This window comes from Branchiostoma belcheri, unplaced genomic scaffold (genome assembly GCF_001625305.1).
Source record: "Branchiostoma belcheri isolate BF01 breed outbred unplaced genomic scaffold, Haploidv18h27 scaffold123, whole genome shotgun sequence".
NCBI classification, from domain to species: Eukaryota; Metazoa; Chordata; class Leptocardii; order Amphioxiformes; family Branchiostomatidae; genus Branchiostoma; species Branchiostoma belcheri.
The window spans coordinates 306854-322604 of record NW_017802636.1 but is presented as its reverse complement, the minus strand read 5'-3'; the positions used below and the strand labels follow the sequence as shown (position 1 = coordinate 322604).

The window sequence follows — 15751 nt, the reverse complement described above, 5'->3', positions numbered from 1 at the left end:
TGTTTGACAGTATATACTTATCATTCCCGCATGGTGAAATATTGGCGTCCCTTTACTTCTCTTTGTTGTCTTTTCTTGTTTAACCGATAATTATGTGACAATCTAGATTCTTCCTCTGGTGATACAACAATCAGCCCTTTACATTGCATATCTGATTTGGAACGAGAAAAAGATATCCCGTTTGCACTGAATGAATAGTGAATCTCTGTTGATCTTACACTACCCCGTTCTCCCTTTTGCTTGTTGTCAATTTTTTTTTCTGCAATTTCACTTTTCCTATTTAGCTACCGTCCTGGTACAGATCTTGAATCTGGTACATCGTGAATTTGTGTCCAGTCTGCGAGGTCATTTGGTCCAGCAGAAGCGCTAGCCAGACCCCGATCTTTATTAGTCCTTGACTCCCTGTTATTGTAACAGAAAAAAAAGTTAACTGTCTGCTCAAGCTGCAGCAACTGATGTGGTTAAAAAAACAGGATTAATCCTTCGGCGGCACTAAAGTAAAGGAGATCTCCTCTAAGTGGTTGTGATTAGTCTTATCTTATTCAAAGAATTATTACGAGTACTATGCGACAATCAAGGTTTCTGGCATAGATTCATGAATCCAATGCTTTATAAGCATATATAGTGCATGTTTATTAAGCATATATAATGTGAATGTTTTTCTACTGGTATTTGTTCGGTCAGAACTATCAACATTCTTGAGTATGTAAAATTTATACAACGATAAAAGACAATTGGATGTTTGGAAGGGTGAACCAAATGTACCCTTTTGTCTTTTATCTACTAGAGAAAAATCAAAGAATATGCCTCACCTATTCTTTGATTTTACTGTTTGCATTTCTTTCTATTTCAGGTCATTTGTAGCATTGTATTTGTCTCTGCTGGACAGAATATGTCATGCACGACAAGATCAAGTTCCAACATCTTTTCACACGATTGAAGTACGGGCATGATAATATATGTGTCCACGAGTGGTATGTTCAGTGCTATATTCACTGAGACAATAGAAAGATTGTTGATGGATTTAGCGTATTAGGAATGGAGAGCGTTGGGTTAATCCCCCTGCCAAAGGGGATCACACGAATTCATCCATACAGACGGAAAGAAGAAATGGAAAAAGTTCGTCAGCAAGAGGGTTTACATTTATGAGGCTGCGTGCGTGTGTGGCAGTGGTTCAAGATTGTATTGAGGGAGGAATACTACAAAGAACATTAACTGCAATATATATAGAGAGAGAGAGTTCAAGCAATAAAAAGTAAAGAGTAGTCGGCAACTTGTTGTTTTCTCTTGTTCATGATTCTTCGGCAGTGACAAATGTGGGCCAGGTGTGTACTTTTGTGCAACGTCTGACAAGGGAGGATGAGAAATGGAAGGAGACTCTTTCATCTGTACGGTAATTACGTTACAATGGAACCGGCAAACTTTGATGTGAAGAGTCTCTCCACAGGAATCATCCTTAATCCCTCCTCCTGGCAGAGATGTGTTAAACAATGGCAGGGTACCTTTATGGACCTATTTATCAAGGCAGGAGTTAACTGTGTCCGATCAGCTGACGGTTCAACCTTACAAAAAGTCGTAAAAAGGATTAACGTCTCACTTCTAGGTACTAAACGCAACAAAGGAGTAAAATTGAATGTGCACGCGACACGTTTGGTCCCACCAGATAGTCTTTGCCAGACCAGGGTTGCAGAATATGTCGGCTAACTCCTCTGGTATATTTATTATTCTGTATACTTAGTTTTTGGCCAATTTCTGACTATTGAAGTCTAGTAGACACTAAATCTATGATCCAGACACTCGATTCGCTAGTTGAACTTTCCCGCCCCGGGAGAAGTTGAATCCGCAGTTCAAAACGCATGGTCATGTGACTAATCAGGTGAAATTAAGGCCAGTCTTTTATATTTATGTAGTTGGGTGGAATCCTTCGCGTGGGTCTGGGAGGAATGCTTGCGATGTGTACATCACACGGGTCAACCGTATAACAACGCTGACAGTTGACATATCTTCTTTCGTGCCAACGAAAACACTCCAAATGGCGGGATTGAGGAACAAACAGGAAACTGATAGCAACTAAAACAAATTAAAGTCTGTTCATGAAATTGTGTAGCCTGGGTGTCATCCTCTTGTATACTTGGGCTCCCATACTCGGTCCCGAACGATTTTTGCAAGTATAGGAGCCACAACTAGGATGACACCCAGACTAGAAACAAAGTACCTATCAGGATTTTATTAGTAGCGGAACATCTAGAAATATATCTGTATCGATATGTAACAATTCTTAGACATAACAGGCCAGCTAGCAGACTGGAAGTTACAATTACTAGTATTTCTGGAAGCATACAATCATACGAATATGATCCCTGTGATTTCTGGGTGCCATGATGCCATTCAATTAAGTTTAATGAAGCATGCACAAGCTTGGGGCCTCTCTTTCCCACCTTCCTGTATACGGCATCACTAACTATAATGGGAACTTTAGGTTGATTGGTTATAAGTGTCTCTTTTTGTTGTTAAAAATGTTTAGCACGTAAAAGTTGTAAAACCACGAGTCATCGGCGGTCGACAACCTGTATGAAAGCTGATACCTCGAACTCCGAATCTGCCATGCTTGGTCGGTTCGGAGATGCCCTAGGGCCCTGCCGCGCCTCTGTGAGGAGGCTACCCGCTCCCTGTTTGACGCGTGTTATCTACTGAAGCAGAGCTTTATCTACGTGCCCCCTGTGACAATTTGGACATCAGATAACGACTTGCGGGAGGTGGAGACGGACGGGTTTGTGACGCGGGACGACCGCGCACACCTGTTCCCGCCTCCCCGGCGCGGGCGGACCGCCTGGACCACCGCGGGTCTACATGTACAAGAACGTACGGTCCTCTTCAACTCCACATCCTTGGAGTGGGGGCTTCATCTCTACTTTATCGCCTCTTGTTTTCTTTAGTTTTGAGTTGGTACTGCGAGAAAGAGTTCTCGGAAGATAGAGGGCGCCCCGCGCCGCTTGACGTACAGGTGTTCTAACAGGTGGTCGGAGGAAACTGCACACTGGAACGTCCCACGGCTATCTCCACTTTCATCTCTTGGTAAGCTATTTAAATCTTCAGATAATTCATTTCTTAGTTTTCCTTCTTCAGAGAGTAAGAGGTATAAGTTATTTTATGACCTGCACAGCATTCTGTGGTATTTTTGTTCACTGCCTCGCCGCTGCAAGCCTGAAGAAAAACGCCTCGTACTTGTGTATCTACGAAATGTTGAGAACAGCTCTCCATTCGGCAAAGGTATACCGAGCAGGAGAAGTTACAATTCAGTAAGTCGGTGACATATAAGTTCAGACGACACACGACTGACAAGCGTGAAGTGTCTGGGAAAGTGTAACGTTGCACCTCTACGTGACGTTTGCGTGTGGCACCACAAGAGAGTACTACTAGTGATTTAGAAAGTAACCCAAGCGCCTAAACCATTCTCCAGCATAGCCGTGAACTTTAATTTCTGACAGGGAAGATGGCAAATGTGTTGTCCTCTCCTTGTTTTTGTCTGAAAGTTAAGAAATTGCTACAGCTATCTCCTAGAATACCATCGATCCGCTATCTGCTGTTTGTCCCGACAATTGTAATGTCTCAAAATAAGACATGTCAATCTTCTTATAGTTTCCTTACATGCATGCCTCTGTCCAGGTCACTTGTCCTGTCATCCAAACGGACATTCAGTAGGCATGGCAGCACTTTTCACAATGATCAATCACCGTCGCCTTTAATGAAAAAAATGAAATGGTCCCAAATTCTATACTTCCTCCCATGAGACAAATGTCACACGTAACTTAGTCTAGTGGACTACATGATCTTTACCACACATGACGTTTATCAGCTCGACCTTGCTTGATATCTTCCGTGTCTGTGATCGTCTGTCTTCTTGACTTCACATGCCCGATCATGGCTCTGTAGGAATTCCATATTGAAACCGTCAAATTTTTCCAATTATCTGATAACATCTGTCTGTACTGATGTATCTGTCAGTGGTATAAATGACAAGACGACCACCTGAACAACGTGCGTAGGTGGGTGGGTGGACTTGCTCTGGAAAAATTGCGAACAAAAAAGAGATACACGTGTCTAGGTTTTGCGGGTTCTTTCAAAACGATCGCGGATATTTGAATATCCTAAACACAACGTGGGAGCCAGAGAAATTCACTCATACGTTTTATGATGAGATGTGTTTACTTCGTGCGTCGTCATGACGACGGCCTTAAACATGTCATTTTGCGTCGTGAGATCAAAGAGCATGGGAATGTCTTCATCGTAACAGCTGTAGAACTACATGGGAAAAATAAGCGAAAAGATATTATCAGTAAATTTCCCACATCCTACCTCACGATGTAAACAGCGATAGCGATTTCTTCCCAACACAAAGCGGGGGGTGCGAGGCTACTAACTAACCGTGGCTGGGAGGCGGGTATTTGTACTCTCCAAGCAGAGGTTTGGATTTTGGGTTATTTTTATCAGGGTCTCCTTTTGCACTGGAATTTTTCTTTCACCAAACCCAACGGTGAAAAAAATTCCAGTGCAAATAAGAAACTCTCATTAAAAAGTCTAAAAACACGCCAAAAATAACCCAAAAACCCAAACCTCTGCTTGGAGATCTAGAGTTAGGTATTTGAGCAAAGTTGGCTGTGGATGTGAAGGTTTTGTATAATACTTTGTCTAACAGCTGGTTAATGGTGTGTATGTGTCCACTGCAGGTTTGTCAGAGGGACAGTAGTGAATATTCCAGGATGTACTAGTACACTCCACCCCAGCCCCTGAGGACAACGTTTCGGGATCCCACGCACAGGAAATGGTAAGCCTCCGCTGCAAGTCATTGCATGACTTTCATGCATGCCAGACAGGCATCGACAGAACAAACCACAGACAAGCTAGGCAGCCTTTACCGTAACAAAACAGATAAATTTTGCTGGACATCTGCACGACTTCTGAAGAATGCCCAGTGTTTCCGATCGTCGCACTACGTACATATGATCGGGCACTAACAAGTGTATGTTCTGATGATCGGATATAAGGCGTCGAGATCGTTTTGTTTTGATGAAACTGCTACTTTCTTCACTCAGACAGTGATGATTGCACGTGCGTATACTCACCTACACTCATTCAAGACCTAACTGTCATACACGGCCGCGGGTGGCGGAGTGGATATACGGCCTGGTCATGACAGTTCGACACGGTTTAATAAACTATGTGATTGGAAATAAATCACATAAGAAGGCCGAAAATACATGCAAAGAAGTTACAACAGAAGATAATGCATCGTGACGTCTTCATGCTGAGCGTTTTACTTGATGACGTACTCTGACAAAATATTTACAACATTTGTCTCCGTTACTATAGTTATGTAGCCTACGGCCCAGCAGCAAGATGTGCCGAACAATCAATCCATTTGGCGGTCTCCAAGGCGATGTTCCGAACATTTGCTACAAAAATGATATACTACAATGTGCGTTACGTTAATGGCAGAGGGCAAACACCTGTTACGTTCCCACCACTCGCGATAAGATCTCATGGAAACGTGCATAACGTGGAAGATGTGTGCAACTAGATATGATGGATAGGGAGTTTTAGAAACTTAAATGCCAGTGCCTGTACATCCTTTTAACTTTGTCACAAAAAAAGCTACCACAATAAACCGTTTGTGCTTATCATGTACTGGTTTCACTTTTTGTCTAATTCCCCGTAGATACAGTAACAAGTAGGCCACACGGATCAGGTATCCAGTTTGGCCTGCGGATATCCGGCTTAATCCGCTGACCACCCGTCAATCGATCTAAATTCTGTAATTTCGCCATGATAACATAATTACCCGCGGCGTCAACTTAGAAAAAAGTGTCTGAACAGAACGCACAAGAAGTCAGTTTTCAAACCTCAGGGAAGTATTGGGAATTGAGTTTTTGTGAACTTATTGACACAATCAGAGATGGTCTGGCGTAGTTTCAACGGGCCAATGAGGAACCCTGCATGCTAAGAGTTTGTTGTGACACCCCCTGAGTGGATAAACCCCAAGTATTAAACTGTGTGCAGGTAGACTTACGTCCTTCCAGACTTCCAACTTAACCTTAATGTCAATCTGCGGTAACCCTTCCCGGACACAAGCAACCATAGACACAAACACACCAATCCACCATCCAGGCAAACTCAAATTTCTTTTGTTTCCTTTCCTCTTCTAGATCCGCCTCCAACCTTAACGATCGACGTGAAGATGGAAAAAAAAGTCCCGGTGTACTGACTGTGGCGACGGTGAAGAATTATATCTATCAGCTACATAGTATTTCAACAGTGTACATGGCTGTAGATACTGCATCTACATTGTACGTGGACTATGATATAGTGTACTTTGACGCTGGTCTTCTGCTTCAGTATATATGTGCACAGAACATAAAGATTTGATACTGATGGCTAATTAGCAGTCAGCACACTCCTACCTGGTGTGAACAAGGTACCATACACTCTACAATCTGAACGCTACTATCCGTCGTTTTAAGTTAGAACGGACTTTCATGGTAGGAGGAAAACAGTGAATTGCAACACCCATATTTGTGTAATTAAATGGCTGGGAACTAAACACGCTCCTGGCTGCCTGACTAAAGCCAGCACGGTTTAGATCAGTCAAAACCATTTTGGTCTAGAAAAAAGGTTACTAGCCTGTAAGATTAGCATTTGTTGTTGTGTACAGTAATGTGTGCTGTAGCATACCGAGCAGAGGCAATTGACAGGAATTGATGGCCAGGAAGATATAATCTTAGATGAATAATCGCCAACTTCTACTTCAATACCTTTCACACCTCGCCGTGCTCCTGCACAGACACAAGAATGCCGTGGTACGTGTCCGACAACACGGTCTCAATGTCAGAAAATCTCCCCCATTTCCAGGGCATTTGTCTGGGGATTATCGGATAAACGCTGTCCACACTTGAATAGCGCCCTTCACCTTATACGGACCATACAGAGACGTTTGTACACACAGAGCTGTAGCTTCGATACTTAAACGTATTTTTGTGCATGATAACCAGTACTACTGTAGCAACAAAGAGACACTAGCGGTGATAGACTCATCATATTTATCCGTGACTACTCGGCACAGGATATTAGTCAGCAATTCTACAAGCCTACAGGTGTTTTTCATGGAAGGTCATTTGTGTTGGTAGCAGACATGGTGACATAGTGAGATGCTAAACTTCAACTCAAAGGGTATATAAGGAACACTGTCGCCTTCATCAGAATAACTAATGACAAATCGCATCCGAACGTTAAGGCAACAGTGTCAGTGGTCGTTGAAAATGTGATCATTGCCTACCCTTTGTAGTGGAATTAAGTTTATCATCGTACTATACAGCTTTTTATTGGAAAAATGTCCTCACAAGTTTACTCAAGGTTTAAGTTTTAATCCGTCACCTGCAGCCGGCAGACGCCTGTTGTTTTGCTAAGCTCGAGTCTGTCTGCAGATCAGGATTGGTTTACAACGGTTATGGACTCGCTATGTCAAGTATCCATTGATACCCGTGGGGGTCAAGGAGGCTCTCGGTTGAGCACACCTCTCAGACAGTCGTTTTAACACATGACAGCATACATCAGAATGAGTTAGTGCACCAGGAGACATCGTCAGGTACCTAGGTGAAGGGTGTTAATTGTACGTGCAAAAATGTTTGCAAATCCTTTAAGATGTCAAACGTCTAGTGTTAGTTAAATGCGACTAATGTTGAACGCTGAAATACGCTGCCTAACCAGTGTATAAAAACGAGTCGCTTATCAATTACAACATGTAAAAATGTAACTTCAAGATATTACATATACATGGAACTGTATATATATATATATATACGTAGGTATGTATAGTTAAACAATGGCGCGGCCACTTTTTGTGTTATCATATGTATTCTTAGGATAGACAATTAAAGTCTAGAAATAAGATAGATTGTTTGAGCCCTTGTCAAACTCCGTCCAAAACGTTGTATAGTTGTATAAGTCATTATATTAAGTCATTATATTAGGTCATTATATTAGTTATATCTAGTTTGATGCCGTACGAATTATGCTTGTATCTACATTGTACTTGTTTTTATTACTAAGTAGATAGTGTGACAACTGAAAATGATGTGTACTGTATCTTTGTGATACAGAACCGAATTTAGATGACCGTGAAGTAATACTAGTAGTAGTTAGATGCGGCATCTAGCGATCATAGTGATTATTGCACGCATATGAACTTTTCCCGCTCAAGGGAATAATCTGGCAATAAAACTGACTATTATAGTATATCCACGTGTGTAAATGCCTCAATAATGTCCATACATCGCGTGAATTTTTTGATCATGTACTTGTATTTCGTAGAATGAGTTATTCACTGTATTACGTCCTACCTTCCCTCCCCCACCTTCGACCTTAGAATGAAAGCAATATTCCACACATACTTTCACAGGACGCATAATAGCCCGGGACAAAGAACGACACTTGAAACCTGTAATCGAATAAACACCCAATGTAAACATGTTACACAGGCCGTCTGTTTATGGCCGGACTACCAGCGTTGTACTGGCTACTGAGGGAGAATGCACACTTCGTACCAAGGACATTCCAATGTCCTTGCTCCGTACTACAGAAATTCTGGAACGGACAGTCTTTCCTTTCGGAACATGAAGTGAAAATTATAACATTACAAGCCACTCCAGACTTCAACGTCTTTTGTGGCGTTTTTAGGTCCCCAGCGACGAGCACAGACCACGTAGACTGGCACATTTCCCACACGAATATGGATGTAAGGATTGTCGTTAAAAGACCTTGGTTTACTGACAGGCTATTTATACCTGACGTGATAATGTGTTTCTTTCCCTTTACTCAACAGATCAAACATTGTATTAGCTCAATACAAAAGCCGTAATCCTTTGAGAACCTTACAACCAGCTCCTCTACGTGTCCCGAATGGCTTATCATCCCACCACTTCATGTTGATATCCATCGCCAAATGTCATTAAGCTTTCTTTACTGTGTTACGGCGGCACTTTTATGAAAGCTGTCCCGTGAGCACGAACCTTCTATAAAAGCTGAACTGTGAGCACGAATGAAAGATAGATCCGTCAGGTTACGTCAGATCCAGCTCAAGCTTTTTTAACCCAATCGTGGTGACGGCTTGGGTCATTTGTCACCATATAAATCAGCGCTTAGCACAGCGAACCTCAGCCAATAGTTTTGTGGGCCACATTGTTTAAGTAATAACCGGGCAGCTAACCTGGGCCCGCCGCGCCGAGAGTCGCCATAGTTACAAGAGCTCCTTTGTCCAGCTATAAAGCAAGGCTGGTTAGAAACCGTGTTCTCGGGTTGTCGTCCGGTTGATTTGCTGTGTAAAGCACGGCTTGAGTGACGGGTGTGTGTTTCAGGGTAGTTTATGGTGCCGGTGGAGTGGGCGGCCGCCAACGGAAAACCATCCTTACCGCTGCTACCTGGATACGACGTGTTGTTTCTAACCACGACGCAGTCCACAGAGCGCTATCTGCCGCGGAGCAATGGAAGGATCGGAGAGAGGCATTTAGCGGGAGAAAACGTGTTTCTGTAGAACAGCTGTGGATATCACATGAACAGGTGGTTGTTACGGCATCAAACGGAGACGCAAAGGTCAGCCCTGTACACTAGACCTTCACGTTAGCCGGTGAGTGTGCATGTGAAATGGACGACTGACGTTGGCGCAGGGGATAAATGCGGATCATAAGGAAACTGGTCTGGTATATGGAATGATATCGGGATCTCACTACAACAGCACACCTGCACTATCAGCCTTGTCGGATTAAGGACTTACACGCACGTACGTCAGAGAGGCAGCGTCTATTCACGTGTTGTGAGGCGTAGTTCAATAAGACCGGTGGTTACAAACTTTAAACGACGAGGACGAATTGGTCCCTGAGTACCCAAATCGGCAACGCAGCTAGCTAAAGGACTTGACGTCAAGGTCCATGGGGGTAAGATCATTTACTAGTGTCAGACCTTGAACTACATTTAGGCTGCCGCTCGTGCAGCAAGAGTACTGTAGGAAGTCTTACACCCTGAGTGACTTCCAGGCGAGCGTATTCACGACAAGGATATCGTCTCCCAGCGACGGGAGGGAAACTTTGCCTGGCTGACTGTAACGGACTCGGGATTTTGAGGTTTAAACCAACTTAGGCGTAAATTGGATCACCTGAGCGAGTTTTATTACATAGCTTATCGTGTCCACAAAGCGGTACCAAGAGTGGAGTACAGGGCACAAAGGACCACACAACGGGTACTTGTCATCATTTGTGCTGTCAAACAATTACGAGATTTTTCCCTATCTTGGTGACACGGGAATGCTTTCTTCCGTTGCTATGACGACAGCACTAACTACATCTCGGTAACGTTTATTAAATAGTTTCCGATACAAAAGTCGACACTTCTGAACACGGCAGACATTTATCCCAGGAGGAGCGAGGAACATACTTCTTGAAAGTTAATAAGAGAACTGCACCAGTCCTTCATGGTGTTGCACGCCGGCGCTGACGCAGGTCTGGCCGTGCAGAAACGTCCGAACGTCCGTTCGTCTGTCAGGGACTCGGTGGTCGACCTCATCGCCCGCGGGGTCTGCAATCGCACCCACCACAGCGTCAAACACGGCCGTAGCCGCTCCGAGGACAGGCCACGGGACAGGCTGCCGTCCTTCCGTCCCACCATGAAGGGTTTAGAACAAAGCCTGACCACCATGTCTCTACCCCGGCGTGCTCCCTCTACACTTCACCAGCTCTCCCCCTCAACTCTCCTCCTGGGCAGCTCCACCCTCCCCATGCCGGCCATGGCCAACCTGTGGACTCGGGAAGAGAGCAGTCAGAAACTGCCCATCATTCATGAGAGACTAAGAACTCCTTCTAGGAACCAAAGGTCTCGTTCCATACCTATGCTGCCCCCGCCCACTAAGGAACAGAGCACTCCAAGGTAACACTGACTCCGTTATGTTCCGTTATGTACGCTGAGATACAAATTGACGCATAAATCTAGTTTGCATTACTTTATATGTGGAATCCGAATGTGTCCTTTCGGTGAAGGTTTTCTGAAGTTCATGCTAAAACGACACATTGCTTTGGTAGAAGATGTTGTTGTGTCACTTGATTCACGTGATATTTTAAACTTGCACATAACAGAGGCATATGATATGCTCTAATTTTATCCCTGACAGAGGATTGGGGTAATATTTCAGCTTCACTTAGGAAGCATTGGTCTCTAGGTTGCTCTCCAGAGAAAGAACTCTAATAATTAATCTCCACCTGATGAAATGTTCTAATGCAATGGAACTACATTACATATCGATTGATTTACAGACGGTCCTATAGTGAGGACCACGGGAGGATGATTCCCATCAAGCCCAGCACGGCAGAAATCATGTTTCCGGAGAAGATGTCGGACGCTCTGACGCCGGATTCCGGAAGAAAATCTACCATCTTGAAGCCGGGAGGTCAGGCCCAGAGACCAGTGACGACAAACGTGGACAAGTCTGCGGAGAAGAGGGTGCACTTCCAGATCACTCTACCCAGAGAAAAAGAGGTGAATGTTCTTAGCTATAGTTAGGCATTTCATTGTACAGAAATTCCATCATGGTATCAGCTAGCATTTTGATATCAATTCCTGTCTGACAATAGGCTGTAAAACTTATTTTGACTGTTACGAAAGACCGTGACAATGTATCTGTCCGAAATATCCAGATTCCTATTAGTTTCTATGTTTATGTTTTACACCGGTGAACGTTAAAGTACCATATAACGAAATTACGATTTCAGCATCAGATTGGGCTGCCACTGCCTTTCGTGGCCAACAGCTGAATAGTTATCTCACATTATCATTATTATTCACATTTATCTCCAGGTGACATTCAGAGTGCCGACGCGAAAAGGCAGCGGTTCCTCGCGGGCCGTGAGCGAAGTCAGTCCCGAGAACAACTCCACAGTCACGCCGGTCTTCAAGGTCATGGTTACCACGAAGAACAACGTCGAAGCAAAGCCGCCCACAGCGGACAACAACGAAAAGGCTAAAATCGTAGCTTCGCCAGCCGAGGCCCTGTGCCGTACTTTCATAGACACTCACAAACTCGGTGCTCCGTCTACACCTAAGCTAAGGACCTCTTCTCTAACCGTGGATCATTTCAGTGCCATAGACTCCTACGCGGGGCATGTCAACTACTGCGACCACAAGAAGACAGACCAAATTGTGAAATGGCTTGAGGACGTTAACGAGCAACAGAACATAGACGCCAAAGTCAGAAGAAGTTTGTCATCCACTTCATCCGAGAAGATCAGTGTATGATGGTTGATCCTAGATTATGAAGGGATCTCTCTACCTCTTGAATGTGTGCACAGCTTAGAGTAAAACTGTTCATCACAAGGTCGCTGTGACAGACCAAAAAGGGTTGTTAACTTAACTTAAGGCCGTACAGACGACAAAGATGTTAAGAATCTGAACAGACAATATTTTCAAACACATCAAATCCCTAGTACTGGGCATGGTCTGTCCCAAATGTTGTGTATCGGGGGGTGTCACAAATGTTCTCATTTGAGTCCATGCTACTTTTTTCATTCAGTTGAAAGGGACAAAAACAACCGTTGTGAGACAATAATTTACAACCAGTGGTTAGGCGTAGAACAAAACATTAAGCGAGTTGACAATGCCAACCTTAATTGACGGAGGAAGTCATTGAAAGGTTTGATAGATAAAGCTCGATTACAAATGAGTATGTCCTGTTGTACCCATTACGACACTACTGCTACAGGACTCTGCTTAACAATATTTGTTTGAGATAAGCGGTGTTATTAGGTTAATCCCTCATTGATAATACCTGCCATTGGTCCAAATTAATGCGACACATTTGTTTTCGCCACAAGCTCTTGTACAGCTGCTGATCAGGATTGGGATATCTTCGTTGCATTTGTGCTTAAATGTCTACTTATTTTAGAGCTGTGTCAATACTCCACATTGATTCAACATTAAGCTTTATGTTGAAAGACAGTTTTGTTATGTTGGATCATGGTTTCATTTCTCAGATAACGTTTTATGATTACGTTATTTATGATTTGTTTGGATTCATTTTCATTTTGTACATTTCGTTTTTGTATGAATTCTGTCTCGCGGAACTTCAGAACTTTATGCTGTTATGGGTCATATCGGTCTAGCTAGTACGGTCATTCGTTTCAAAGTTCGCTTTTAAACGTCGCTATCAAAGAGACAAATTGGAAAATGATCGTGTCGGCATGGAAGCAAATTGCGGTTGTCAACAGTCGTGTCACCTCTGGTGTTACCTTAATTATGCTGCTTTTAAAAACAACTGTTCGAAGTTTCACAACAATTGCAATCAACCGTGCTTAGTGTGCAAATAAACAATATTTCACTGGCAATTAAATGGGTGCAGTGTTTCGTAAATAATACTTCTTACCAATCAAAACAAAAATATTCTATTTCTAGACGGGTATGTTGTTGAAGTCAGATCTGGACGTAGATACGCCGCCATGTCAGCTGGGACCTTATGAAAATCTCCGAAGACACATTGAACATGGCGTTTGTGTAGAGTGTGTTCTCGTAACGTTCTGTGTAATACTACTTTTAGATGCATGTTTCCATGGATGGGAAAACAGGTGCTTTTATCCAGTTGTATAGTATGTTCTGGCTGAATGAATCAGCAAGAGTTGTTCATTGAGTTCAGTTTGAATAGAGCACTGCAAGGGTTGGATATACAAAGTAACAATGCGGGCAGGAGCGGGGTTTAGGTAAGGTTTGGTTTCCCGAAGGCCGGGTGGTATTATGTTCTGTTTGCCCTGGTGAAAGGGTCGCGGTGTCACGTTTAAGGTTCTTTCTCTCTCCGTTTTCAAGGTACATGCCGGAACGTATTCAAACCACTTCTAAAGACCGCGAGAAAGCTCAGTGACTCGCGTTTCAAAAACGGTAAATCATGGCACTTCTATTCTGATTGGCAGTCATTGAAGAGTAGTTGCCCCAGAACGGTCAATGCCCGTTGCGTAGAAACCAAGTTTTCTCGGTCGTCTGACGTTGCACCTGCAGGCGAACGCTGATGACCTTGACAATTAAGATTTTAGGCACCATCGGGATTATTTTCTTCTTGTGAAGACAGCAAAGAAATACAGAACTGTTAATACTGTACAAGAAAGTCTCGATTCCTAGTTTATCTCATGCAAGATAATCATCAATCTTGAACAATGCCTTAAACAAACTTGACATTTCCTGTTGCTTTAGTCAAATAAGGTCAACCGTTGCGGAGACAAACTTGTGGTTTGGGCTGCAAATATTTGCACAAATACTGCCTTCTCGTAATTATTTTAATACATCTGTAGGATCAGTTAACGTGTAATTCCGAGAATGATTTGGGCAGAAATCGTACCATTAAAAATACATACTAGTCTCAGCCACATTCGCCTGCGCTCTGACAAAGAGTAAGCGAGGAGGCAAATATAAAAGAAACTTTTATTCCTGACACAACTGTTGCACTTTGGTCTTAATTAAGCTCATTGGGATAGTCGTAGCGGGAGGTGTCTACGTGCGGCCGAGCAGTATCGTGTTTCTTCTTCAAGGAGGTGTTTCTCTAAGGTTTAACCTGAGGTTACGTGTCTGTAAATTTGCAGAGTAAGACAATAAGCATGGCAGTCACGTGACGAGGTTAGCGCACGACTCAACACACACTTTGATCGAATGGCTTGCTGTTCGAGCTTATCTCGCCAGACGACGCTTCTACTCTTACATAGTCTTCTCAAGGTTTGGCATGGTTCAACACTTTTGTGGCTTCCTCTAACATCAGTACTTTGGTGCGCCACATTCTGTTCTATCCTCCTTAACGACCCGGGATCCTAAGAATAGAAACCGCGAAGAGTGATGTTGTAAACAGACTTAAAGTTGAACGTCAATAACCTATCAGTAACGTTACATGAAAGCGGGCGGAAGAACATGAGCCCTGCTGTTGTCCTGTGCGCATGACCCACATCCAGGTATTGTGGAGTCTTTTGTTCGCTAAAACACTGAACTTGAAACAGAATAGCGTGTTTTGATCACACGTTATACATGCATACGGGACATTTAAAACTGAAGTGACTGTACATGTAAATGTTGTTATGTTATGTTACCTATAAGCTGGGCCGGGGTATGTTTTGAAGGAAAACATCGAGAAAATTGTTTTGTACAGGTGGGTGGGTTTAAGGAGGGGGGGTACGCGCGTGTGCATGCGTGTGCATGTGCTTCTTCTTTTCTTCACAAAGAAAGAAAATTGGAAAAGGATTGTTTTCAGACACATTTCTTTACGTACCTCATATGTCTATGCTGCAATTCGAGATCGGCTAGCAGCAACTACTTTTCTTGTAAGTCGTAGTAACTTTGCTATCATCGGAAGTGCTAAAACATGCACGACTTCATTTAGAGACACGTGTTTTGACTGGTGCTCCAGCTTCTTCAAGGACGAGGCAGCCACATAACTAGATTAGAGATCCAACGCCGAGACGTACGACTTAGCGGTTAAAGAGATATAATCTTTCCCCACTTCAAGAGGTCTCCACCTGAAGATACAGTATCTTATTCTTTTGTCTGCGGGGTGACAGTGGTTCATTCTTCTGAAATACCAGCCCCGTTACTCAATACTTCTGACCTGCTCGCTATCACGCGCTGGACACGTGAAAAGTTAGTTGGGGACAGGGTATACCAAACATTACATAAGTACAGATTTAAACAACTT

The 15751-nt window shown here is 43.3% G+C and overlaps 1 protein-coding gene and 1 long non-coding RNA gene across 2 annotated transcripts; both read left to right on the top strand.

Annotated features, from left to right (window-relative positions):
* Positions 1-2730: 2730 nt before the first annotated feature.
* Positions 2731-8258, top strand: LOC109463190. The gene is made up of 3 exons (XR_002139808.1): positions 2731-3075; positions 4728-4825; positions 6204-8258. It is a non-coding gene; the product is annotated as an uncharacterized LOC109463190 (long non-coding RNA).
* Positions 8259-10516: 2258 nt separating this feature from the next.
* Positions 10517-13501, top strand: LOC109463187. Its single transcript, XM_019759897.1, has 3 exons — positions 10517-10968; positions 11352-11574; positions 11893-13501. The coding sequence occupies exons 1-3, from the start codon at positions 10517-10519 to the stop codon at positions 12328-12330; spliced, it is 1113 nt and encodes a 370-aa protein (XP_019615456.1). The 3' UTR covers positions 12331-13501.
* The last annotated feature ends 2250 nt before the right edge of the window (positions 13502-15751 follow it).

What these genes read in the sequence shown, in the direction of transcription:
- LOC109463187 (XM_019759897.1), top strand. Translation starts at nt 10,517, where the DNA reads ATGGTGTTGCACGCCGGCGCTGACGCAGGTCTGGCCGTGCAGAAACGT. An exon ending in AAGGAACAGAGCACTCCAAG is followed by an intron (nt 10,969 to 11,351) that starts GTAACACTGACT and finishes ATTGATTTACAG; the next exon opens with ACGGTCCTATAGTGAGGACC. An exon ending in CTCTACCCAGAGAAAAAGAG is followed by an intron (nt 11,575 to 11,892) that starts GTGAATGTTCTT and finishes ATTTATCTCCAG; the next exon opens with GTGACATTCAGAGTGCCGAC.